At 38.3% G+C, this 26,559-nt stretch overlaps 1 protein-coding gene across 1 annotated transcript; it reads right to left on the reverse strand.

Annotated features, from left to right (window-relative positions):
* Nucleotides 1-604: 604 nt before the first annotated feature.
* On the reverse strand, nucleotides 605-26,354 carry LOC127433639 (alpha/beta hydrolase domain-containing protein 17B-like). The gene is made up of 4 exons (XM_051685704.1): nucleotides 26,130-26,354; nucleotides 20,873-21,345; nucleotides 2,896-3,075; nucleotides 605-2,241 (listed from the first exon to the last, which is right to left on the reverse strand). Exons 2-4 carry the CDS (start codon nucleotides 21,337-21,339, stop codon nucleotides 2,022-2,024), a joined length of 867 nt encoding a protein of 288 aa, XP_051541664.1. The 5' UTR covers nucleotides 21,340-21,345; nucleotides 26,130-26,354; the 3' UTR covers nucleotides 605-2,021.
* Between the last annotated feature and the right edge of the window lie 205 nt (nucleotides 26,355-26,559).

Below are 26,559 nucleotides of genomic sequence, written 5' to 3' on the forward strand. Positions count from 1 at the left end.
CTTTTTTCTCTGCTAATCCTTTGAACCCACTTTAAAGTCTGTCTTTAAACAGTCCCACCCTAAACAGAATGGGCCACATGTGTTCTTCACTTCCATGTTCAAGGCCCCAGGCTTCAAAGGTCACTGAACCCATGAGGTGTGGCTGACGTCTGGGCCATAAAAACAGTTGTGAAAAGTGCATACACATGAAAAGTTGGTAACATTGTTAAAAGCAATTCAATTATGCGCATACCATTATAAAGAAAAAAGAAAATAGATGACTCTAACTTGCATTACATAGAGGTACAGTAAGACCTTACTGTTCTTTCTACACTGACTGATTTACAAATATATTCCAAATGCTATATTATTGGTTAAGATAAGAATCTGGACTGCCAACACAGATGATACTATTTGCCTTTTTGAAGTTGCACATGTCCTGGTTTCTCCAGTTAGGTTGTTCGTGCAATTTAAGGCACAGTGAATAAAAGAATAAAAGAAAAGCATCTGCTTGGTGACCAAGAAACCAAATGAACTATTTAAAATAAGTAACCAAACATTGTGAAAAAAATTGTGAATTAAGTGATAAATAACCGACATAACTCATTTAAATTATTTTAGCTTTTTAGTTTGAGATACATGTTTATTTCCATTTTTTATTTAAAACTATTGTCAAGATAATTATTACATACAGTATATGAATTTTCATAAACAACTGGTGTTTGACATAAAACAACAAGTCTGGACAAATCGAAGTACATCATTTTGTGCTTCAGTCTGGCCAGTTAAAATGTATTCTGTGCCATACATAATATAATAAAATCAAGTTACATGTGTAATTGCATTATTATCAGTTTTATAGTACAGTCATTCAAAAAAAAAAAAAAAAAAAAACACCCAACAAACAAAAGTTATTTACAAAGTGGAACATGGCGACATTCATTTTTAATATTTGAGATGTACTAAGATCTATTTAAGAGCATTGTTCTGTTTCCTTACAAATAAGACATTAATCACATCCATCCAAACTCATATCACCATGTCGGTGTTTCTCTAAAGTGAAACTTAAATCATCCAAAGAAACCTTCAGACATCACTACTGCATGACTTAAGCAGTAACAGCCTTATCATGGCATAAAACAACAAAAAGTTGTATGCATTTCTGTATATGTGTTTCATCTGACAGACAAGACAGTATAAATTATATTTTTAATAAAATAAAGTAATGATTCCATACAGAATCAAGAGTTGTGTTCAGTGTGCCCACCGTTATTCGTGTAATCGACCGTTCTGATGGATTATTTTCTTTAAAAAGGTGCAAAAATTAGTCATCTGTGGATAACAAATACGGATATTGAGTTCAGTTGTGGCTTTTACAAGCTGCAATTAAGTGTTTCTTTATTTCAAAGTCTGTTTCTTTATTTGAAAGTTAAAACAGATACTACTTTCATGTTGTCCAGAGGACAGAGAATAATACATTTTCATGTACAGAAGAGTAAGTGTGTGGCCTTGTAGAAAAAAAATAGAAAAATAACTAAAATAAAAAGGAAATTACATACAGAGTGTACACATTTAAGCAGAAATTTTTAAACAGTAATGTATCAAGGTTAACTCTACTGAGTATTTGGCATCACCTGTATGGCAAATGTTTGTGTCAGAATGTTGCATCTGTTTGTACAGTACTCCATTGTTTAGCACATGGTCTTACAACATGCATACAGCAAAATCAAAAGACAAAAACCTGACTTAAATGGAATGGGTTTGATTCTTTAGTACATAGTATCAAGACACAAGCAGAACCTGATGTCAGACCACTGAATCAGACCTGTCGCTCACACCATGTACACAAATACACCCCTAAAAAAAGGCATTTAGGACACTACTCCTATCATGTATATACCACTGAGCAGTGCAACTCAATTAAAAACTACCAAAAAACAAACAAAAAAAACAGCGGAGATAATGCAGTCAAGTTCACAGTTGCTAACTGGGCATCAGGGGCATGTTCATGAAGTAAGGTGAGTCCTAATCTTAAACTCCATTTATAAGTTTACAAGTTCATGGGCTACAAACTGTTTCAAGCGTTCCAAGTACTGTCCATACAGCTCTACGTCATTGTGGCCGGCCCCCTCCACCCAGAGCGGCTCTACAGGCCGTTGGCAGCGCTCGTACAGGGCCAGTCCGTGGGAAAAATCAATCACCTCATCCTCTGTACCATGGATCACCAGCACCGGAGAGGTCACTTTAGAGATTTTATCAATGCTGAGGAGAAAAACAAAAAAAACTAAATGAGTCTGGTACACACAGGAATACCCAGAATATGTTTTGAAATGTCATGTGTACATGTGGCTCTGGTATTTTTGCTTTTGCTAGCAATTATATAGGAAGAAATGTCAAGCTATAATGTATGTTCTAAGTTATTTCTCCTTTTGTGTTCCACAGAAGAATGTCAGTGACATTAAAATGAGTAAATGATGGTATAATTTTTAATTTTAGTGTGAAATATTTCTTTAAAATTATTATAAAATGATTTTTTTTTTTTTTTTTTTTACTTATTACTATTATATCTCATCTAAAATGAGAATCCATGTAAAAGAGTATGTTGGTCCATTAACATTGGTTTAACATATCATAAAACACAATTAAAACAGTAAAAACAGTACTTTAAAATACTTGTCACTAGAGGGCACACAGTAACACAGTAATAGCTTTGGGGGCAGCAAAACGGATGTGCCAACCAGACGTATTCTCAATCCACAATATGGCTGCCCCAAAGAAACTCTTCAATACCAAAAATGTGACATGAGACATCATGTGAATGAAAATGTGAAGTGAAATGGTGTAGTGATGGAAAAAAGCAGAGAAGCGAAGATAATGAGCATGTTCAAGGTAAGTGAGAAAGAAAGAAAGACTCACTTTGGGAATGCATCAAAGCAGTACGTCTTCTTGGTGTCCGGAAAAGCCACCCGCATGCCTGAGGTCAGAGGGGAGTGGAGGATAACCGCAGCACTCTCGTACCGAGAGGCCAGATCAACTGAAGGGACCGTGCCAATGCTCTGACCATAAATGATCACATTCTCTGGCCTGATACCGTACCTAGAACATCACATTCAAATGATTAGTTAAAACACACCCACTCTCTCTTATTATGCTATGATCAGAACACACAATTATAATGAATCAAGGGTACAGGTCGAGTAACCTCTATTTTAAGAACCAGACAAACTTGGCCTCACAGTGGAAGTTTCATATCAATCCATCAGACCTTCTTACATTTGGAAATTGGAGAATGTTCTAATGGTTTGTGGTTAGCCTAAGTGCCAGCAGTTTTAGAAAGACTGTTCTTAATCTTTACGTAATGTCAATTGGCCAGCTCCATGTAACCGTTATTACTTTTTCGCAAAGGCACAGGCGTGAGCCAAAATTTTAAAGCAGATCCTAGAACAGGGAGCAGTTAATCATACTTTTACCTTTACCATATATTCTAATACACTTCATCAAGAGATTGCTATAAGTGATAGTTTGTCCATAAATAAAAATTCTGTCATTATCTACTGACCCTCATGAGACTCGAAACACACATATGATTTTCCCCCAACCCCATCGAACACAAAAGGAGTTATCTAGCTAAATGTCCTTGCTGCACCTTTCCATTCACCAAAAAAGTAGTCCAACTTGTGCGCTATATTCCAAGTCTTTATAATTTAAATAGCTTTGTGTAATGACAAGGTTGAAATTTGTCATTATTCTATGTATATCTTGCTTTCAAAATCCACGAAAAACTACAAAGCTATCATATGGATTTAGAAGACTTGAAATAGTGCACAGGGTTGGGAGGGTTACTTTTATGTATTCCACTTCATTTTACAGAATACATGCTGTAAAATGTAATTTGTAACGTCAGTAACGTAATCTAACCACTTTGTTTATAGTCAAAATATCTAAATATACACCTATTTTAAAAATATGTTGTCTGAAAAAAGCCTAAATATCACATGTAGTGTTGCTTTTAAAACAAGATAAATGTATCTTGTTTTAAGGATTTTTAGATATATTTACAGGAAAACAAACAAAAAAATTCTCATCATGATATATCAAAGGTCTCACTAGAGAACAAAAATATTATCTAACGTGGATTCTTATAATATTAAAAATATATAATCATGCCTGGTAACAGGTGAACAGCGAAGTTAGTAAATGGGCTAAAATAGCATTTTAGCTTAGCATAAAGCTAAATGTTCACATAATAATAATAATTTTATTATTTAATCACACATTATACATTTGCACATATACAGTGAAATTCTTTTTTTTTTCCACATATCCCAGCTAGGCTGGGGTCAGAGTGCAGGGTCAGCCATGATACGGAGTGTCATGGCTGACCATTGACCACATGACAATTTACACAAGATTAACTATTTCTGCTCCTCCAAAATTACTTCAAAAACCCCACAGAGTGTACAATTTGATTTTTTATTTTTTTTCTGATCGTACGTGGATTTATGCTCCCAAAGGGAAACTTCCTCAATGATGTCATGTCCATCTTTTCACTCTTAAAAGTGTGAAAGTGCCCTCTGTCTGCTAGTATGAATGTAACACATTAGCTGTGTCTTGATTCGAAGGCTGAGTGCTAGGTAGGACGGGTCCTTTGAAGGCTGCAGTACACCGAGCGTCCTCCTTTAAACAAGCCTTGTTTAAACGAGACGGCCTTCGTAGGACAAACGGAAACATAACGTAACATGGTTGCTATGACAGCACGCCACTCTTTAACAATCGCGACCGCTTTGAGTGAGAAGAGAACAAAGTCCCTTTAGAAGGGAATGTATGAGGTACATTTTAGGAGAATTATAATGATGTAAAGAGAAAAGAAAATAGATTTTACAGGTGTAGTTTTAGTTGAATACTTTATTTTAATTATATATTAATATAATTATACATATTATATATTCTGCAACCATCTACTGAAGTACTTCATCTTGGGATTAACATTCCTTGCGCTTGAACATCATATTTACGGGCAAATTGGCGTAATTGTTTTTAGACATTTCCGTTGAAGCAAAGAATTGTGGGTTGTGAGTGCCCACGAAGGATACACCTCATGCATCCTCCGAATTTCCGTGAAAGAAGGTCGCATTCGAAGGCTGCATTCGAAGTGTCCTACTCGTTTTTCTGAAACGAGACAGGCAAATGCGACCTCCGGAGGACGCAGCCTTCCAAACGAGACACAGCCATCATTAGAAAGTGTTTCACCGCTGTTCAAATGCTCCTCGGATGGCATCATTCATATGTTTTACAACTAAATAAATTAAATACAGTATTTAATGAAACAAATTAAATAAAATAGATTTCTGCTCAGTGCACATATCTCATACAAGTGTGACTGATCACACCAAGAAATACAGCTAATTCGGAGTTTGCACATATGTAGACATTAACTGTAGGAAACTGGTATCAATGCACACATGAATAATTAAGACAACAATAGAACAATCAGTTCAGTTTGAAGATTAAGTCAGACTAGTACAAAAGCAAGAGCAAAATAATAATAATGAAAAAGAGAAAAACAAGGATTACAGAACTAATATTACCATCATCCAACAAAATGAAAAGGAACGTACATATAGTAAATCTATATAAATATTTATAAACTATAATTGAATTACATGAAATGGTGACAAACTAATCAAAACTTTCACTTTAAGTTTAATAACACCAATTTTTAGTGTTATCAGTTCAACTTCATTTTGACATTAAGCCTCGTTCTTTAGGACTCTCTTATATACAATAGAGAACAGTTTGTATAAGCCTACTTGTTTTTAAGGCCTAGAGTAAAGAGTAAAATTGAACACTGTGTTTATTTAATTATTCAACCAACCAACAGTCTTTTGACAGCAAAAACTAGGCAAAAGCTATGGTATTACCAACAGGGAAATTCAGTTAACAGTGACATTGAGCAGAAAGCTTACATATAACCAGTTTTGACAGAGCTGCTGATGAAAAGTTAAATGAACATCATTGGATGATTAGATGAAAAAAAAATTGGAGATCGGTGTCGGATGTTAAAATCCTGATTGGAGCATCTATGAAATTCAAGTTGACTTTAGTTTCATAAACCAATGATGATGATTAGTGGGCTGAGACCCTATCACAAAATGGACAAAAACAGGAACACGGTGGATGGGTACAATCTGAATACAAAGAAGACATCAATGTTTATATATTTATTTGTTTGTGGGTGAATTGAAAAAAGGTATCAGTTTGGTTCTTTTTAAGAGGACTCAAGTGTGAAAACCCTAGTAGCCTTTTGGCAGTTGAACATGAAAAACATTTTTTAAAAAATCATAATCGCAGTTCAAATTGCAAATCGCAATATTTTTAGAAATAATCGAAATATGAGTTTTTGTCCAAATATTGCAGCCCTAGCAAACATGCATGCACATACAAAAAAAACAAACAATCTATGCAATTAAGAGTATGCTCAACAGCAACCAAGGAACTGTGCACCCAATGACAACAGTGACTGCACATTAGCACACTAAATGATGAGGAATTAATCGATTGCTGTCTGTAGTTAATAACCATGAGGTCAGACGATTTCTCAGAGTCAACTGAGATGCAAGAATCTAATTATTTTGAACTGAGACCAGTTTCACATTTTCTCTTGTATTGTAAAGATCAGGGTTTGGGTAGGAAAAGCTGTTCATATATCAGCATACACTAACAATCATCATGCCAAATACAGCTCTAGAAACTGTTATCATGGAAAGGAATGTGCTTACATAGATTAACCTACGGGGAGCTGTGAGCACATTCCATGACATTTTATAAAGCACATGATTGCCTAGTCAACTGACTCCACTGCCACCGAAAGAAATGTCTGGGTGAAGAGATCATGGACCTGAGATCTAAACACGTAAATGACTCCCAAAGTAGGTCATATAGAGTGATATCAAAACAACACCTTACAAGTAAAAAAAAAAACTCATACCAGGTACTGTACTGTGCCCAACCTCCAACTACACTGTACTGTAATATACTGGGAATGTTGCTTTCAGTTTTCTTTCATGGTGTTGAACTGGTAATGAAAATTACAATTGTATGACCAAAATAGATGTAAATATTTACCTTGGATCACAAGCAGACAACATACCTAATGTATTATGGGCCACTTTTGTCAGTATTCAAAATATATTTCATGCTCATGCACTTTCAAACAAACTCAATAGCCTAATGTCCCACAAATTAGATGAACTTCTATCTCATATAGGCTCCCTCAGATTATAGTATACAATGGACCATTGATCTCAAGGGACAAAGTCACATGATTCTACATTATCCTGTGTGATCATGTGAGAGAAGTTGAAATGCGTTTTGGAGAAAAGGCTGAATGGGTGCTCAAGGATGAGAAAAAGCAGAAGTGACACTAAGCTCTGCTTCAGAATTACATTTTAGCTTTCAGTTTAAGTGCAGCTTCATGATTCATTTTGAAGAAGCCCACATACTCTCTGAGGGGATCTTTGAATGGCTTTTCACTAAGCCAGCTTTAGAAAGAGACGGTAAGGCCCCACTAAAGATAGATGATGAATTACGAATGTAATTCACATACTTTCCAATGTGTTTTTCAGTATGTTAATTTCCTTATGTATCAGGCTGCCTATTCCACATATAAGCATCTATAAAGGTAAGACAATTAATGAACACTACTTGTTCCCATAGCTACATATCATACAATTGCTCTGACAACTATAAATTTACCAGATAACATTTACTAACTTAATACAGGTCAAGGACAATGTAACCTTAAAGTCAGAAACTTTTGGATACAAAATTGAGTAAACACCCTTAGCTTGTCATGTGACAACATCAGGAAGTTTGTTTTACTTCCTGGGTGGACAATGTTGCCATGACTGCAACTGGGCCAGTCCTTCCAGGACTCACTGGGAATCAGTTGCTAGGCAACCAATCAATATTTGACTTGGAGAACTGGCTGCTGGCACACCTCCCCCTCACCTCTCACCAAGAGCCATGCTCAATAAAAAAAGACTGACACAACATTCTCACATGCTCTTCAACAGAGCTCCTCTTAGCTCAGAGCACAACACTCATGAGTACAATAGTCATTATTACACTTCAGGAGGGGAGGGGATTTCATTCAAAACCAGCTAATGCCGGTTGCCGTGGCACTTCATCTATGACATCATAGTCATCGTCTTCAGTTGGGTAATTCTCTTTTAGACAATGCTATTTCCTTTGCGGCTTCCTTCGGAGTTTTCCACACCAGAGCAGTCTTAGACTTTTAAACGTTCCACTCAGTTTTCCTGACTTATTATTTTCAGACAACACCAGATGTCAGTACTCAGTACTGTACTGTGATGTCAGTGATCTGATAATGACTGATAATGTTTGGTAGAACTTGCTCGATTCCATTTTTGCCTATACAAATAATTCAAGGTATATTTCACCTAAATATGACAAATCTGTAATTTACCCCACCCTTTCATTGTATGGAATAGATAGAATGACAATGAAAGTAAATGGTGACCAGGGACAGAGCAGATTCAGATGGTCTCCTTTTGTGTTTCATGGAAAAATGAAAATTTAATGGGTTTGGAGTGACATGAGGGCAAGTAAAGGATGACAGAATTTTAATTCTGGGTGAACTATCCCTTTAAACCTTTAATGCAAACTGACAGTCAAAGTGCCTGGTTGTAAACACATATGAACAGACACAAACAAGTGTACTGCAATAGCTAGCTGTGACAACAGATGGCCTTATCCGGACCAAACCCTTAGATGAGAACCTAGCCCAAGTAAAGAGATTCATGCTGCCTCAAAACACTGCACTGGTGTTTGCTGTGCCATCCGCTCTTCTGGTAAACACGTAACACAGGTGTGTGTGTGTGTGTGTGTGTGTGTGTGTGTGTGTGTGTGTGTTTGTACTTGAAAAGCCACACCCAATGTATTAACACTGACTCACCTGGCTGAGCAGACAGAAAATTGAGTCTGCCCTACTCTTAACATGGCATAGTAGAAACCAACCTAGCAGAGTCACCATGTCTTTTCTTTCAGCCTCGCTGACCTACAGTTTAGTTTTCAGATCCACCAATTGTCTTCAATTGATTCTGAAACATTTGGTGTATATATATATATATATATATATATATATATATATATATATATATATATATATATATATATATATATATATATATAATAAAACATTTAATAAAATGGATGACTTGGACCAAATAATAAAGAAAAGCAGCCAAGTGCCCAACAAAGATGGGAACTCCAATACTGTTTAAAAAGCATCCCAGGGTGATACCTCAAGAAGTTGGTTGAGAAAATGTCAAGAGTACATGTCTGCAAATTCTAGGCAAAGGGTGACTACTTTGAGATGCTAAAATATAACACAGTTTTGATTTATTTTGGATTTTGTTTAGTCACAACATAATTCCCATAGTTCCATTTATGTTATTCCATAGTTTTGATGACTTTACTATTATTCTAAAATGTGAAGAAAAAATATTATAATAAAGAATGAGTGTGTTTCAAAACTTTTGACCGGTAGTGTGTGTATATATATATATATATATATACATATATATATGTTTTTATTAAATCTGCCCTGGACAATGTAGTTTTACTTGGCACCTCTGAAAATAACAGTACTCACTCCAATACTTAAGCAGTATACAATCATAAAATAGAAAAGAGAGCTTCTTTTCAGTGATCGCAAATCATTCACCACACATCACTGGCCTTCTAAAAAAGGGATGACAGAATGAGCTTTGATCTATACACGCCACACTTGGCCAATCACCATGATCTGATAAGAACTCTCATCCCATCTCATCTATTGAGATCAAATGGAGAGTTTCCAAGCCAAATATTTTAAAGGCACCTGAAAGGCAGGTGCTCTTTATTATAGCTGCTTGTATGAGGGTTATATCTGATTAATGCTTTATTGCAGTCAAAACCCAAACAGTCAGGGGAAAAAAAAAGAAGACATTACACAGATGGAGAAACATATTAAAAAAAAAAAACATGTGACCCAGTCTGAGCCCCACAAGAGCTTTAGTCTAAAGCATCCTTTCACAAATCTTGTCTTCATATTCAAAAAGAGTCTGACATCGTTGTTGAGTGTGTTTCAATTAAATAGTTTTCGGAACATTTTGAAGGTTATAAAAAGCAGTTTTTCTCCTCTCAAGGGCTGTGCCAATACTATAAAATATCAATATATCATGATACTTTTCCTTACAATATATTCATACTTTAGATTCCTTTATCGATATTTTTATTAAACTATTTCTGTATTCACGTCATGTGCAAACTCAGAACGGCGTTTCTCGGTGCAGTCAGAGATGCTTCAATGAGGCGCGAGAGAGAATGAAGCTGAGCCCGTTTCTCTCGTGGACACGCCGGTCCTCTCGAGTGTTTAATACTAGGGCAAAAATATTGATTTTCCGACTAACCGTAATCTTCATTTGATTATATCCGTATTGATTTTTAAAATCCCAAAACCAATCTTTTACTCTGTGCGAAACACTTTATAATGAGTACATCACTTGCATACGCGACTTAAAATGTCTGTCATTCCCTACTCCTCTCCTTTTCTCTCTAAACTGGTTTCTCAAGATGCTGCAATCCTCTATTTGAGCATAGTTTGATTATCAATGCTGGCCAGCTTTGACAGAATGAGATTAAAATGCCAATTATCCTTTGGAAAATGTGGACACTTATACTGGGGAAGGTGGTGCAGGAAATGGTGGCCTGCCAAAATGTGCCGAGGCCTATAACCTGAAAGCTTTCACTTGAAAGAAGAGGAGGAAAAATGGGTTTCTATGAATAAGGGGACTATTCTCCACAGGAACCACTGTTTTACAGAAATATAAGAAGATTTGCATGAGGCGGCCTACTTACTCCTACACCTCTCTAAAACAGATATGCACACAGGCACAAACACTCAACAACACACACATAAACCCAAGCTTACAGTGAACAAGCATATGATGATGACAAAGAAACAGCATAGGAGAAAGTATAGCCCCAGCATAAAGGAGATGTCCACTATCGTTAATGTTCTTTACAGTGGCAGTCAGACTGGTTTAGCAGCAGTTTTGAACCAAGCGCACACAATAAGACTAAAAGCTTGTGCCACAGTACTTCGCACTCCAATCACTTAGACTAAAACACATCCGTGGTAGACCGAAAACACAAGCTTGTGCGAAGAAATTTTGCATTACGCTGCATACCAAAGTTCAAGCTTGGCGAACTCTGACCTGCGAATTTGGATGACGAGAGGACAAGTGACTAATAGAAGACCGAAATATCACAGATTTTTTTGGCTCAATACAAAGAATACATATTTCAAAGTAGGGCTGGGTGATAAAACGAACTCACATTAATCGCGGGGAAATTCTCAATATCAATGATAATTTTTGATATTTAGCCTATCTACAGGTGCATCTCAATAAATTAGAATGTCGTGGAAAAGTTCATTTATTTCAGTAATTCAACTCAAATTGTGAAACTCGTGTATTAAATAAATTCAATGCACACAGACTGAAGTAGTTTAAGTCTTTGGTTCTTTTAATTGTGATGATTTTGGCTCACATTTAACAAAAACCCACCAATTCACCATCTCAAAAAATTAGAATATGGTGACATGCCAATCAGCTAATCAACTCAAAACACCTGCAAGGGTTTCCTGAGCCTTCAAAATGGTCTCTCAGTTTGGTTCACTAGGCTACACAATCATGGGGAAGACTGCTGATCTGACAGTTGTCCAGAAGACAATCATTGACACCCTTCACAAGGAGGGTAAGCCACAAACATTCATTGCCAAAGAAGCTGGCTGTTCACAGAGTGCTGTATCCAAGCATGTTAACAGAAAGTTGAGTGGAAGGAAAAAGTGTGGAAGAAAAAGATGCACAACCAACCGAGAGAACCGCAGCCTTATGATTGTCAAGCAAAATCGATTCAAGAATTTGGGTGAACTTCACAAGGAATGGACTGAGGCTGGGGTCAAGGCATCAAGAGCCACCACACACAGACATGTCAAGGAATTTGGCTACAGTTGTCGTATTCCTCTTGTCAAGCCACTCCTGAACCACAGACAACGTCAGAGGCGTCTTACCTGGGCTAAGGAGAAGAAGAACTGGACTGTTGCCCAGTGGTCCAAAGTCCTCTTTTCAGATGAGAGCAAGTTTTGTATTTCATTTGGAAACCAAGGTCCTAGAGTCTGGAGGAAGGGTGGAGAAGCTCATAGCCCAAGTTGCTTGAAGTCCAGTGTTAAGTTTCCACAGTCTGTGATGATTTGGGGTGCAATGTCATCTGCTGCTGTTGGTCCATTGTGTTTTTTGAAAACCAAAGTCACTGCACCCATTTACCAAGAAATTTTGGAGCACTTCAGGCTTCCTTCTGCTGACCAGCTTTTTAAAGATGCTGATTTCATTTTCCAGCAGGATTTGGCACCTGCCCACACTGCCAAAAGCACCAAAAGTTGGTTAAATGACCATGGTGTTGGTGTGCTTGACTGGCCAGTAAACTCACCAGACCTGAACCCCATAGAGAATCTATGGGGTATTGTCAAGAGGAAAATGAGAAACAAGAGACCAAAAAATGCAGATGAGCTGAAGGCCACTGTCAAAGAAACCTGGGCTTCCATACCACCTCAGCAGTGCCACAAACTGATCACCTCCATGCCACGCTGAATTGAGGCAGTAATTAAAGCAAAAGGAGCCCCTACCAAGTACTGAGTACATATACAGTAAATGAACATACTTTCCAGAAGGCCAACAATTCACTAAAAATGTTTTTTTTATTGGTCTTATGATGTATTCTAATTTTTTGAGATAGTGAATTGGTGGGTTTTTGTTAAATGTGAGCCAAAATCATCACAATTAAAAGAACCAAAGACTTAAACTACTTCAGTCTGTGTGCATTGAATTTATTTAATACATGAGTTTCACAATTTGAGTTGAATTACTGAAATAAATGAACTTTTCCACGACATTCTAATTTATTGAGATGCACCTGTACATCTAGACCAGGGGTTCTCATTGGGCCCGTTTACACTTGGCCACATCATGCATTTTCACTGATCGGATAGGTATGTGATCATGAAAAAAACCAGGTGTAAATGCCCTCCGAAATGCATTCAAGACAGATTTTGTACACACACACAAAAAAACAAACAAATATACATAAATACATATACTTGTAAATCATGATACATTTTTCACCCTCATTCTGACTCTTAGTTTTGGTGCTGCTTCTCCTTTAAGACTTGACAGTAAATGCTCTCTGCTGTTGACTGACCTGCTCTCTACTTGCCATCTCACTACTCACCGCTACTGGGCGGGGCTATGGAAGTAATAAGGTAAAGCTTGCGTTAATGTGTTGTTGTGGAGGCGGTCAGATGCAAATGTCTACCACAGTGTGACATCACAATGTGGAAGTAGAGAAGGAGTCATTTTGGCATTTTCAACAAATGCTCTTTTTGCACTGAGGAGGAAGTTTTGAGTTCTGAAACTCACAGTATGTTTTTATAGCACAATGAACTCTTAAACTGTATGTCAAAAGATCAAGGAAAATTGTATTCCTCCTGTCCCCTTTAAAGATTGACTTTATTTCCTTGCTTTAGTAGCCGTGCGCTGTTTGACTGACAGGAGGCTTATGTGTGTGCGCTTTACATGCATGTGTGCGGATAAAACGGTCTGAACGGTCAAATAGAAAATACACTTCAAAATTCTGCCAAAATGCTTGTTTTGGCGAGGTATTTATGTAAACACAGTTAGTTATGTCTAAAATGTCACATTTCATTCAATTCTGAATGTTTACTTGAATACTTTGTGCTGTTGTTAAATGTTATAACAGCTTTTAAAAAAGCAGTTTTCTTAATTAGTATTTTTTTGTTCTATTGTTTTTCATTTTATTTTAACTTTTTATTCATTTGTTGCTTTATTCTTATTTTATTATTACAGACCGTTAACTTGAATAATTACTTGAGAAATTGAAACAATGCAAACAATTAACAAATTAGTATTATTATTTGTTGTGGTAGAAAAATTGGCATTAAGAATGAGAATCATCACATTTTTCACTAGTTTCACACTCGTGAGACTCAGTGCAACTGGTCGCAGACCCTTAAACAGATTTCAGACTGGTCCATTCATCAGGTGCGCACACTGTCCCGAGAGAGCAGCAATGACCAACAGCCAATGAAATAGCAAAAAAAGCAAAAGATTACAAGAAAGCAATGTATTGGAAAGTTGGGGCATTAAAAAAAAAAAACATCAAACTGTTGCCAATGTCTCCCCCATCGCAGTCTCATCCACTTAATTGGTGCAAAAACAACCACAAGCTCTTCCTCCATGTTGTTTGTTGACATTAAAAGTGGTGATATACCGGTAAAAACAATATACCGGTAGAAATGTGTCAACCGATAAAAATGTTCTAGTATCTTTCATCTCATGGTTATGCAAAACATTGCATGGTACAGAATGCATATTCTAATGAAAAAGATCTACCACTACTTTGGAGAATATTTTAAGTAAAAAAAAAAGGAACTTATTATTTTTTCAGACACTTTTCACCAAAAAACACATACCAATGTGGTCAAAAACGCATGTGACCACATCACATTTTAGGTGTAAACGCTAATCCGCCCTGCATGCATCCCGGACAGCAATTTAGCACCACCCCTCACCTGTCAATCAACTGCTGCGCTAAAACAAGTGTTTAACCTTTGCCAGTTACGAGTGGCTTTAAAAGGAAATAACCATCTGGTCTGAAAATTTAAAAAGCTAATACATACACAAGGACAAGAACTTCACACATCTTCTTCAGTGTGTTTGATACCAACATGCAGGGACACTTATGAGAAGCATGAACATCTGAAGCTCCTTTAATACAGGTAATCCACTAAAATAATGGATAATCCTGCTTGAAATGTTGCGTTTCTGTTTAGATTAAATTTTAGATGCATCTGGGAGAAATAGCATGCCATTTTTTTGCGCTTTCTTTGTATTTTCTGAATTTGTTGTGCTTTAATGTCATGCAATAACACTGACAGAGTGACTGATGTTTGTTGTCATGAAACAGAGACCCACCCCTTGAAATCCGAACACAAGTGGTCACAGGAGACGCATTTAAGTGAACAGGTGACCACATGTGGTCAGATCACCTGAGACACATCTTAATACTAGGTGAAAACAGGGTCATAAAGGCAACATTAAAGTAATCCATAAGACTTCAGTGGGTTAATCAAAGTCATCTGAAGCGATCCAATTGGTTTTGGGGTGAGAACAGCACGGTCATCTTGCCATTGTAGTCTCTAGGCACGATCGTGATTTCAAGTTCAATTACACTTCCTATACTACATCTAGCTCACTGAGCATGCGTCAGGCACTAGGAAGTGTAATCTATCTTGAAATCGTGATCGTGCCTAGAGACTACAATGGCAAGATGACAGTGAAAAAGGAGTTATATTTTGGTCTGTTCTCACCCAAAACTGACTGGATCACTTTAGAAGCCATTGATTAAACCAGCATTTTTTGGAGCTTCAAAGGTCTGGCCACCATTCGCTTCCATTGAAATGACCTACAGAGCTGAAATTTTATTCTAAAAATCTTCATTTGTGTTCTACAAAAGAAAGTAAGTCATACACATCTGGGACGACATGAGGGTGAGTAAATTCCTTTTTGGGTGAACTATCCCTTTAAGTGTACCCTTGGACTTATCTAAATCCATGTGTCCTTTTGAGGGGTGGCCTGGCATGATGTATCTTCCATTGCTGATATGGTAATGCTCGGCAGGGTTGGGAGGGTTACTTTTGAAATGTATTCCACTACAGATTACAGAATACATGCTGTAAAATGTCATCTGTAATGTATTCTGTTAGATTACTCAAGATCAGTAATGTATTCTAAATACAATGGATTACTTCTTCAGCACTGGTAGATTTTTTCTCTTGTTTTGACTATAAAAACTCTGCCAGTACAGTAAGACAAAATACACATTAAAAATACATTCTCTGAAAAACCTAAATATCTTATGCAGTGCTGTTTCTACGACAGTAAAATGCAAAGTAATCTCTTCAGTAATCAAAATACTTTTTGAATGTAACTGTATTCTAAATATCAATGCTTTAAATTGTAACTGTAGTGGAATACAGTTACTTATAGTTTGTATTTTAAATACGTAAACCCATTACAGGTATTCCGTTACTCACCAGCATTGATGCTCGGGACGATTGGAAGCGACCAGAAAAACAATTGGGGACTGCTTCATGAGGTATGTCCCATTCCACTAGGACGTGACACGTCAAAACAGTGTGGCCTGTGTTCAGAGCATCTGCTGTGCTTTCTGACACAACATGCATGCATGCAGAGCAGCAAGAGCGCAGTTTAACGCCCACCCACACAGGCACATAGCTGTTGCAAACACTTACTCAAATCATTCTTGTGGTCATGAATACGAAGACTCTGTGTATTTCTCTCTCTCTCTTGCATGAACAACGACAGTGCAATATCTTGCCTCATCAGAGGACATGCACTAAACAGAATGGCATTCTCATGATCCATAACCACAGTCCACACATACACAGAAAGACGGATGGACAGATTGGGGCGCATGGTTCAGTAAATGGCCTTGAGAGAATACCCAGCTGCTACTGGAAAGAAAACAAAAACATTTCAATCTGAGGTTTTTGAGGGAGTGTGATTCTGCTAACTATGAAGAAATTCATCTTCTTTTTGATGCACGCATACAAAATATAAAACCACAGTCTGAACCAAAACATGATTATTGACATTCTGCAAACAGAGTCCATCTGAGCAGCACAAGCGGGGGCAAGCGGTAAGGAAAGTCCATACAGTATCACCCAAGCCCATGGGAATCAGTGGAGGACAAAGACACAAAAGATACCCCCGTTAAAGTAAAGAGATCATGCACATCTACTACCACTGAAAGTGTCTGAGGTTTGATGTGAATGGCTAGACCTGCAGCGGTGTAAAATGGCCAGATTGACCAACTGGTAGCGAGATCCATAGAGATACAGATGGGTAGTACACACACAATTATAACATATTAACTAATGCAATACACTACATAATGTTTAGAGGTGTATAGACTAGTGTCTATACAGTACTCACAGTACCAAAATGTAAGTAGTCGGTACCGATACCAGTGAAATTTCACGGTTCTCAATACCAATTTCGATACCACAGCAGAAATATGCTAATATGATAATGTGCTATTGAACACATTTAGTTATTTTTAATAATTATTTTAATATAGTTTAATTATTATTATTTTCCAGAACAATGTTTTAAAGTTTAATTTAATCATCAAAATGGTGTCTATTCAATTAATTCTTAATTTTAATAAGTGAAAATTTTACTTTTTAATGTCACTGCATTTTTTTGCCAAACTTTTATTCAACAGCTGTCTTGCTTGTGATAAATTGTTATTATTAATATTTCAGAGAATATTACATTTTACTATACAGTTGTAATAGAATAAAAACATATGTTTTATTTAATTTCTTAAAATTCAAGCATCTAGCTTTTTTACTGTGAATCGTGCTTTTATTATGATGTGTGTTTTTTGGCCGGAATCTTCACTTTTCCGGATAAACAGTTCGCAACATGGCCCAGTGCGATTATAGAACTTTTTCACACTCCAGGTTTTGGAACACATAAGTAAACATTTGCAGGGTAAACTCTGACAGTGGTGAATGGGAGATCACAGCAAATATTACTTTCACTTACCCATTTGCTCCAAGAGCAAAAGTCTACTATACATTTGAATGACTTTCCAGAATAGGAAAAAATAGGATTTAGACAGTCAGATGGGAGAACATGCCAAATTTACTTTCAGTAGCTGTAATAGAAACCCCTCGCAGCTATGGTAATTCCTTTTTTAAAGCTAATTCTAGGGTAATATAACACAAAGCATAATGTTATAAACTTACACGAAATATTTAATGATCATATAAAAAAGGTTTGCTAGATTTACGCTGCTAAATAAGGCGGAAGCGTGCCATCAAAGTCTGAAAAAGGTCTATTGAAGACTTTTAAGTCATGTCTGAAATCTCATCTCTTTACACTGTCCTTTGAGACTGACAAATGAAATGTAGGACACAGTTTTGAAGTGTTTGTATTTTAGACTACTGGTGTTTGTGTATGTGGTAATTTTTAAATGTTATGTTTCAAATTATATTACTGTGAAGCACTTTGGTCAACTCTGTTGTTTTAAATGCTATATAAATAAAGTTGAGTTGAGATTAAAGCACAAATGCTAAGATGTAATTATATAAATATATAGTTTACATGTGCTGCATGGTTCATTTAAACTCAGTTTTTCACAATTCCTGACATTTAATTGTAGAACAAATTCCCTATCTTAGGTCAGTTAGGATCTCCATTTTAAGAATGTGAAATGTCAGAATAATAGTAGAAAGAATGATTTATTTCAGCTTTTATTTCTTTCATCACATTCCCAGTGGGTCAGAAGTTTACATACACTTTGTTAGTATTTGGTAGCATTGCCTTTAAATTGTTTAACTTGGGTCAAACATTTTGGGTAGCCTTCCACAAGCTTCTCACAATAAGTTGCTGGAATTTTGGCCCATTCCTCCAGACAGAACTGGCATAACTGAGTCAGTTACTGCAGTTCTGCCCACAAATGTTCTATCGGATTGAGGTCAGGGCTTTGTGATGGCCACTCCAATACCTTGACTTTGTTGTCCTTAAGCCATTTTGCCACAACTTTGGAGGTATGCCTGGGGTCATTGTCCATTTGGAAGATACATTTGTGACCAAGCTTTAACTTCCTGGCCTAGATGTTGCTTCAATATATACACATAATTTTCCTTCCTTATGATGCCATCTATTTTGTGAAGTGCACCAGTCCCTTCTGCATCAAAGCACCCCCAAAACATGATCCTGCCACCCCCATGCTTCACGATTGGGATGGTGATCTTCGGCTTGCAAGCCTCACCCATATTCCTCCAAACATAATGCTGCTCATTATGGCCAACCAGTAGAAAATTTAGTTTCATCAGACCAGAGGACATTTCTCCAAAAAGTAAGATCTTTGTCCCCATGTGCACTTGCAAACTGTAGTCTGGCTTTTTTATGGCAGTTTTGGAGCAGTGGCTTCTTCCTTGCTGAGCAGCCTTTCAGGTTATGTTGATATAGGACTTGTTTTACTGTGGATATAGATACTTGTCTACCTGTTTCCTCCAGCATCTTCACAAGGTCCTTTGCTGTTGTTCTGGGATTGATTTGCACTTTTCACACCAAACTACGTTCATTTCTAGGACACAGAATGCCTTCCTGAGCGGTATTATGGCTGCGTGGTGTTTACAGTTGCGTACTATTGTTTGTACAGATGAATGTGGTACCTTCAGGCATTTGGAAATTGCTCTCAAGAATGAACCAGTCTTATGGAGGTCCACAATTTCAAGGTCTTGGCTGATTTCTTTTGATTTTCCCATGATGTCAAGCAAACAGGCACTGAGTTTGAAGGTAGTCTTAAAATACATCCACAGGTACACCTCCAATTGACTCCAATTGGCTTATCAGAAGTTCATTGCCTAAAGGTTTTGCATAATTTTCTGGAATTTTCCAAGCTGCATAAAGGCACAGTTAACTTACGTAAACTTCTGACCCACTAGAATAGTGATATAGTCAATTAAAAGTGAAACAATCTGACTGTAAACAATTGTTGGAAAAATTACTTGTGTCATGCACAAAGTAGATGTCTTAAACGACTTGCCAAAACTATAGTTTGCTCATATAAAATCTGGAGTGGTTTAAAAATGACTTTTAATGACTTCAACCTAAGTGTATGTAAACTTCTGACTTCAAATGTAAGGAATAAAAATTTTCTTAATCTTTTGATTTTACACAGAACACCTTCTTGTTCCCATCTGGACTATTTTCTTTTTATTATTATTCTATATAAACATGCACTAAAATATCTGATAGTTTCTCATGCATCTCATGACGCTTTTTAAAGGTGTCAAGTTATAACTTTTATAATGAGACCTATATCCCCATCTGCGCTATTTTTGATTGTTGGTCTATATAAACATGCACTATATGGACGTCTTTGACCATTGTGATGCGTTGCCGGCGATGTGCACCACATTAGCAGAACATGTTCAACTTCTATAAACGAGCCTTGTTCCCATTCCACTGCTGCAGCTGACTGAGAGAACGTCTCCTGTGTGATGTCTCGTCCTTGGTGTAAACAGGCATGGAAGGTGTGAGATGTCTGGGCTGTGAAGACCAGTATCTCTGCTTTGGAAGCATCCCAACATTGGGAAAGAGTGGCTGAAGTTTAACAAAGTTCCTGATCGTGTCAGTGCATGATTATATGTGTTTTGCAGCACGTTTCACCGAGGACTGTATTATGTGTGTTTGGCACATTTTAGTGTGGATCATGTGTACGGCTCATTTTATTGTGGATTATGTTTGTTTAGCACTTTTTAGCATGGATTGCTTGTGAACTAGTCACAATATGATGTAGGCTTTGCAAAGGTACCATTACTGAAAGATGGGGCAGTTGAAAACACTATTTGACTCGGCCGCAAAACCGAAAGTAATTAGTATTATCCATGACTGTTTTAAAGGGGAACAGAGCTGAAATCAGTGTTCTTTTGGTGCACAAAACTTATATATTAATATATATATTATCACCTATTATAAGTGGACCTCATAATAAAATTGTTAAATAATAAAATTAGAAGAAAAAAAAAGTATGACATGTCCCCTTTGAAAAAAAAACTATAATAGAACTATTGGTGACAACAGCAGGAACAAAAATGAGCCTCAAAAAACTTCCAGAGTGATGTGGCTTTCAAGCATACTCTCCTTACCTTGATCGTAGTGCATGCCAGGCTGCATCCACATCAGCGTACAAATTCTTCTCTGAAGGCTTCCCTGAGCTTGCCCCGTATCCAGAGTAATCATAGGAGAACACGTTACAGTTGATGCGGGAGCCCAGGCCAATGTAGAAACTACTCATCTGACCCAGGTCTACAGCGTTACCATGGGAAAACAACAACGTATAGCGTGCGTTGGGAGAACATCGCACAAACATGCAAGAAATACGGTTCCCCCTAGATGTCCGAGTCATGAAGCACTCAATGGCATCTTTTTCCCGGGTAGAGTACTGCCAATCTGCACGCTCCGAGAGGTGGAGGGTCCATCGGCTGCCGCTCTCGTCACACATTAAGCTGTACGTGGGCTCTGGGGGAAGGAAGGCCAGCTTGGAGGTGATTTTGCTTGGGCACGGTGGACAGCAGAAGAGGCAACATAGCTCACTCAAAGACAGGTGATTCATCCTTCACTTGAGGGGGAAGAACAAAACAGATTGGCAAATGAGTGGAGTGGAAACATAAAGGTCAAATAATAAAAATATATGTGTCTTGATGCTTTAAGCAGACACCCCATTTCCGTTTGCAATGTATTAAAGAAGACAGACCATAACAGTTCCCCTATGATGAGTTAAGGAATAGGTTATTCACCCTGCATATTAATAGTCTATCAAAAAATTATAATTCCCTCATCATTTACTCACCCTTATGCCATCTCAAACTCGTATTCAAACAGAATACAAAAAGATATTTTGATAGATATATGATGTGAACTTGATGTGTTGGTCCACATTGACTTGCATTTTACGCATATATACATATAATCATATCATCAAAAATATCTCCGTTTTTGTTCCGCAGAAGAAAATCATAAACAATTCCGTAAACGTTAAAATACACACTGTTTCAAAAATATAGCCACAAGACATAAACAATGTGTAAAAATGATTTTAGTGTGATGAAATCGCTTACTAACGTTATCTGTGTAAAGTTTTAGTTAAGATTACAACTTCGTTGTCATGAGGACGTAACGCCAATAAACCTTGTAATCTGGTATCTGATTTTACCACACTAAAATTTTATTCTTGTAACATGTATTCTTACGCCTTTTGGACTCAAGATGGCACCGAGTATGGCTGCTGCGTTTGCGAGCTCCGACTCAACATTACAGTTTTTTGTTTGTTTAGTTTACAATTCTTATGTTTTTTTGTCTTGGATGTTGTCTGCCTTATTGTCTACGACAGACAAACACTTCTGGACATTGGTTCTGCAATTGCACACCGTAAACCGGACTTCAAATTCCTCAATGCCGACCTGCTGTTTACAAACACGGCAGCGGAGCCCTTTGTCTGGGCAGCCCGGCCGCAGAAATGCAGAAGGAAAAGGGGAAGGAGAGCCAGCGTTCTCATCAGCCAAAGACGTCGCGCAAATCGACCCCCGCTACCCAGTATTCTACTGGTAAATGTTCAGTCTCTGGACAACAAGCTCTGTGAGCTGAGAGTGCGGATCTCTTTCCAAAGAGAGACGAGGGACTGCTGCATTATCTGCCTTACAGAAACTTGAATCTGGAATCTCAGCAGACATCCAGCCAACGAAACCGTGGGGTTCTCCGTGCACCGAGCGGACAGAGTGAAAGACCTTTCAGGTAAAAACAGAGGTGGTGGAGTATGTTTTATGATCAACAAATCCTGGTGTGATCAGAGGAACATACATTCTATCAAGTCTTTCTGCTCTCCTGATCTGGAATTTCTCAAGCTTCTGTGTTGACCATTCTGGCTACCGAGGGAATTCACAGTGGTCATTATCACTGCTGTATACATCCCCCCACAAGCCGACACAGAACGGGTACTCAAGGAACTGTATGGGAGTATAAGTGAGCAGGAAACCGCGCACACTGAGGCCGCGTTCATTGTGACCGGTGACTTTAACAAAGCCAATTTCAAATCAATCACACCAAAATACCACCAACACATCAGTTTCAACACACGAGGGGACCGGGTTTTGGACCATTGCTACTCTCCTTTCCGGGATGGCTACAAATCCCTCCCCCGCCCACCATTTGGCAAATCGGACCACTCTTCCATTCTCCTTCTGCCTGTTTACAGGCAGAAACTGAAACAGGAAGCACCCACCCTCAGAACGATCCAGTGCTGGTCGGACCAATCAGATTCTACGCTACAAGACTGTTTTAATCACATGGACTGGGAGATGTTCCGGTCCGCCTCTGATGACAACATCGAGGTTTACACTGATAGTGTAATGTGTTTCATCAGCAAGTGCATAGAGGACGTTGTTCCGACCAAAACAATACGGATCTACCCCAACCAGAAACCATGGATAAATAGCAACGTTCGCGCAGCAACTGATGCACGGACCTCCGCTTTTAATTCCGGGAATGCGGAGGAGCATAAGCAAGCCAGTTATGCACTCCGCAAAACTATCAGAGCAGCCAAACGCCAGTACTGGGACAAGACTGAAGGACAGTTTAACACCACCAACTCTAGAAGCATGTGGCAGGGAATTCATATAATCACGGACTTTAAAGGGAATAAAAACTCCGCTGTGAACACCACTGCCTCTCTCCCGGATGAGCTAAATACTTTTTATGCTCGTTTCGAGGGAAATAACACCACCATCGCGGAGAGAGCTCTCACAGCTGAAGCTACAGAGGTTAGTTCACTCTCCGTCTCTGTAGCGGATATAACCCAATCCTTCCGACAGGTGAATATCCGTAAAGCCATGGGTCCAGACAGCGTTCCGGGCCGTGTCATCAGAGCGTGCGCGAACCAACTGGCTGGTGTTTTTACGGACATTTTCAACCTTTCCCTCTCCTCGTCTGTGGTCCCCACATGCTTTAAAACGTCCACCATTGTGCCTGTACCAAAGCAATCCAAAATCACTTGCTTAAATGACTGGTGTCCTGTTGCTCTGACCCCCATTATCAGCAAATGCTTTGAGAGACTAATCAGAGATTACATCTGCTCTGTGCTGCCTCCCTCACTGGACCCATTGCAGTTTGCTTACCACAACAACCACTCCACTGATGATACCATTGCATCTACACTACACACTGTTCTCTCCCACCTGGAAAAAAGGAACATTTATGTGAGAATGCTGTTTGTAGACTACAGCTCAGCATTCAACTCCATAGTGCCCTCCAAGCTTGATGTGAAACTCCGGGCTCTGGGCTTAAACAGCTCGCTGTGCAGCTGGATACTGGACTTCCTGTCAAGCAGATGCCAGGTGGTTAGAATGGGTAGCAACATCTCATCACTGACCCTCAACACTGGAGCCCCACAGGGCTGTGTTCTCAGCCCACTCCTGTATTCCCTGTACACACATGACTGTGTGGCAACACACAGCTCCAATGCCATCAAGTTTGCGGATGATACGACGGTGGTAGGTCTGATCACTGACAATGATGAAACAGCCTACAGAGAGGAGGTGCACACTCTGACACACTGGTGTCAGGAGCACAAACTCTCTCTCACTGTCAGCAAGACAAAGGAGCTTGTGGTGGACTTCAGGAGAAAAGAAAGAGAACACAGCCCCATCACCATCAATGGAGCACCAGTGGAGAGAGTCAGCTGCTTCAAGTTCCTCTGTGTCCACATCACTGAGGAACTCACATGGTCCGTCCACACTGAGGCCGTTGTGAAGAAGGCTCATCAGCGCCTCTTCTTCCTGAGACGGCTGAGGAAGTTTGGAACGAACCGCCACATCCTCACACAGTTCTACACCAGCACAGTAGAGAGCATCCTGACTGGCTGCATCACTGCCTGGTACGGTAATAGCACCGCCCACAACCGTAAAGCCCTGCAAAAGGGTGGTGCGAACTGCCAGACACATGTTCGTTGTGTATTGTACACTGTATATTGTATATTATTATTTGTATATTGTGTTGCGTGTAATTATGTGTATATTAGATATGTAAATTGTGTTGTGTAAATCTGATGTTTATTGTAAATTGGTATACGTCTCATCACTGTCACGACTACTATGTTGCTTGGAACTGCACCCAAGACTTTCACCCACTATTGCACTTGTGTATATGGTTGTGTGATAATAAAAGTGATTTGATATAATATTTACAACTTGTGGCTATACTTTTGAAACAGTGTGTATTTTAACGTTTATGGACTGGCCTTCTTTCACTTCCATTGTATTTTAATTTTTATTTACTGGACCCATTCACTTCAACCGTAAGTTCCTTGCTGTAGCCACGATTTTTGCTTTTTTAGGACAATTTTTTGTCTTTAAATTGTTAATTGGAGATAATATGCAAAATGCCCTGAATAGTCCCAGTCCCACTAAATCTAAAGCAACCGAAACTTTGTGTGAACAACATTTGGATACAAAATACAACCCAAAACATAAATTTCAGTAACAAAAGGTTCAATAAACCATACACAATAGTGCAGGGGCAACTGTTGCCATCCTAAAGCTAAATTGATATACACTGCACTATTGCATTACACACTGCACTATTGTTATACATTGCATATGACACAATATAAATCAAATAAAAGCAGAAAGTATCAACGAATTACAAGAAACTGTGTTGAATCAAGTGTTTGTTCTATAAGCACATTTAATGAGTGTGAGCTTAAATAGATAGTTCACCCTAAACTGAAAATTCTCTCATCATTTACTCATGCCATCCCAGATGTGTATGACTTTCTTTCTTCAGCAGAACACAAACAAAGGTTTTTAGAAAAACATTTCTGCTCTGTTGGTCCATTCAATGCAAGTTAATGGGTGCTAAAACTTTGAAGCTACAAAAAGCACATAAAGAAGCGACATATGATAGGTATGGCTGAGAAACAGATACATTTTTAAGTCCCTTTTTTAATATAAATTCTCCTCCCTGCCCAATAGGTCATGATATGCATGAAAAAAAATGACTTAAATATTGATCGGTTTCTCACCCACACCTATCATATTGCTTCTAAAGACTGAATTCGGAGTCATATCTATTACTTTTATGCAGCCTTTATGTGCTTTTTGGGGTTTCAAAGTTCTGGTCACCATTCACTTGCATTGCATGGACCTAAAGAGCTGAAATATTTTTCTAAACATCTTCATTTGTGTTCAGCAGAAGAAAGAAAGTCATGCACATCTGGAATGGCACGAGGGTGAGTAAATGATGACAGAATTTTCATTTTTGAGTGAGTGAACTATTCATTTACTGAGAAGGTGGAAATGAGTTATTTGGTTAGCTCGGTCAGCTAATTAGCTAATTAAACCAGTACTATACCTGTACAAGAAGGTCTCGATGCTGGAAGTGATGGTGAAGGCAGAAATGCGTTGATTTGGTGATCTGGTGCAGTCACTGTTTTTTAACAGTCAACTGTGAGATTCCCATTAACTGACCACTCCGTCCACTCAGCCCGATCAAGAGTCCCTCTAAACCTACCTCCGGCTCGTCCAGCTCAATCGATCTTGTCAACATGTGGTCTTTGTTTGATACTAATGCGAAATCAAAGGCTCCCCGTGTTAATGCAGGTGTGACGTGATATGAAACTAGACCAGGATTTCTATTCCAATCCGTCCGGTTCTGGTGATCTCATCTCACACCAACTCGTATCTACAGCTGCTTCCCTTCTGATTTTCTTGCGGAATGCCGGATGTCAACGTCAAACGTTGAATGATCTATTGGCCAATCAGATTAATGGACGGATCTGCTT

This window comes from Myxocyprinus asiaticus, chromosome 4 (assembly GCF_019703515.2).
Source record: "Myxocyprinus asiaticus isolate MX2 ecotype Aquarium Trade chromosome 4, UBuf_Myxa_2, whole genome shotgun sequence".
NCBI classification, from domain to species: Eukaryota; Metazoa; Chordata; class Actinopteri; order Cypriniformes; family Catostomidae; genus Myxocyprinus; species Myxocyprinus asiaticus.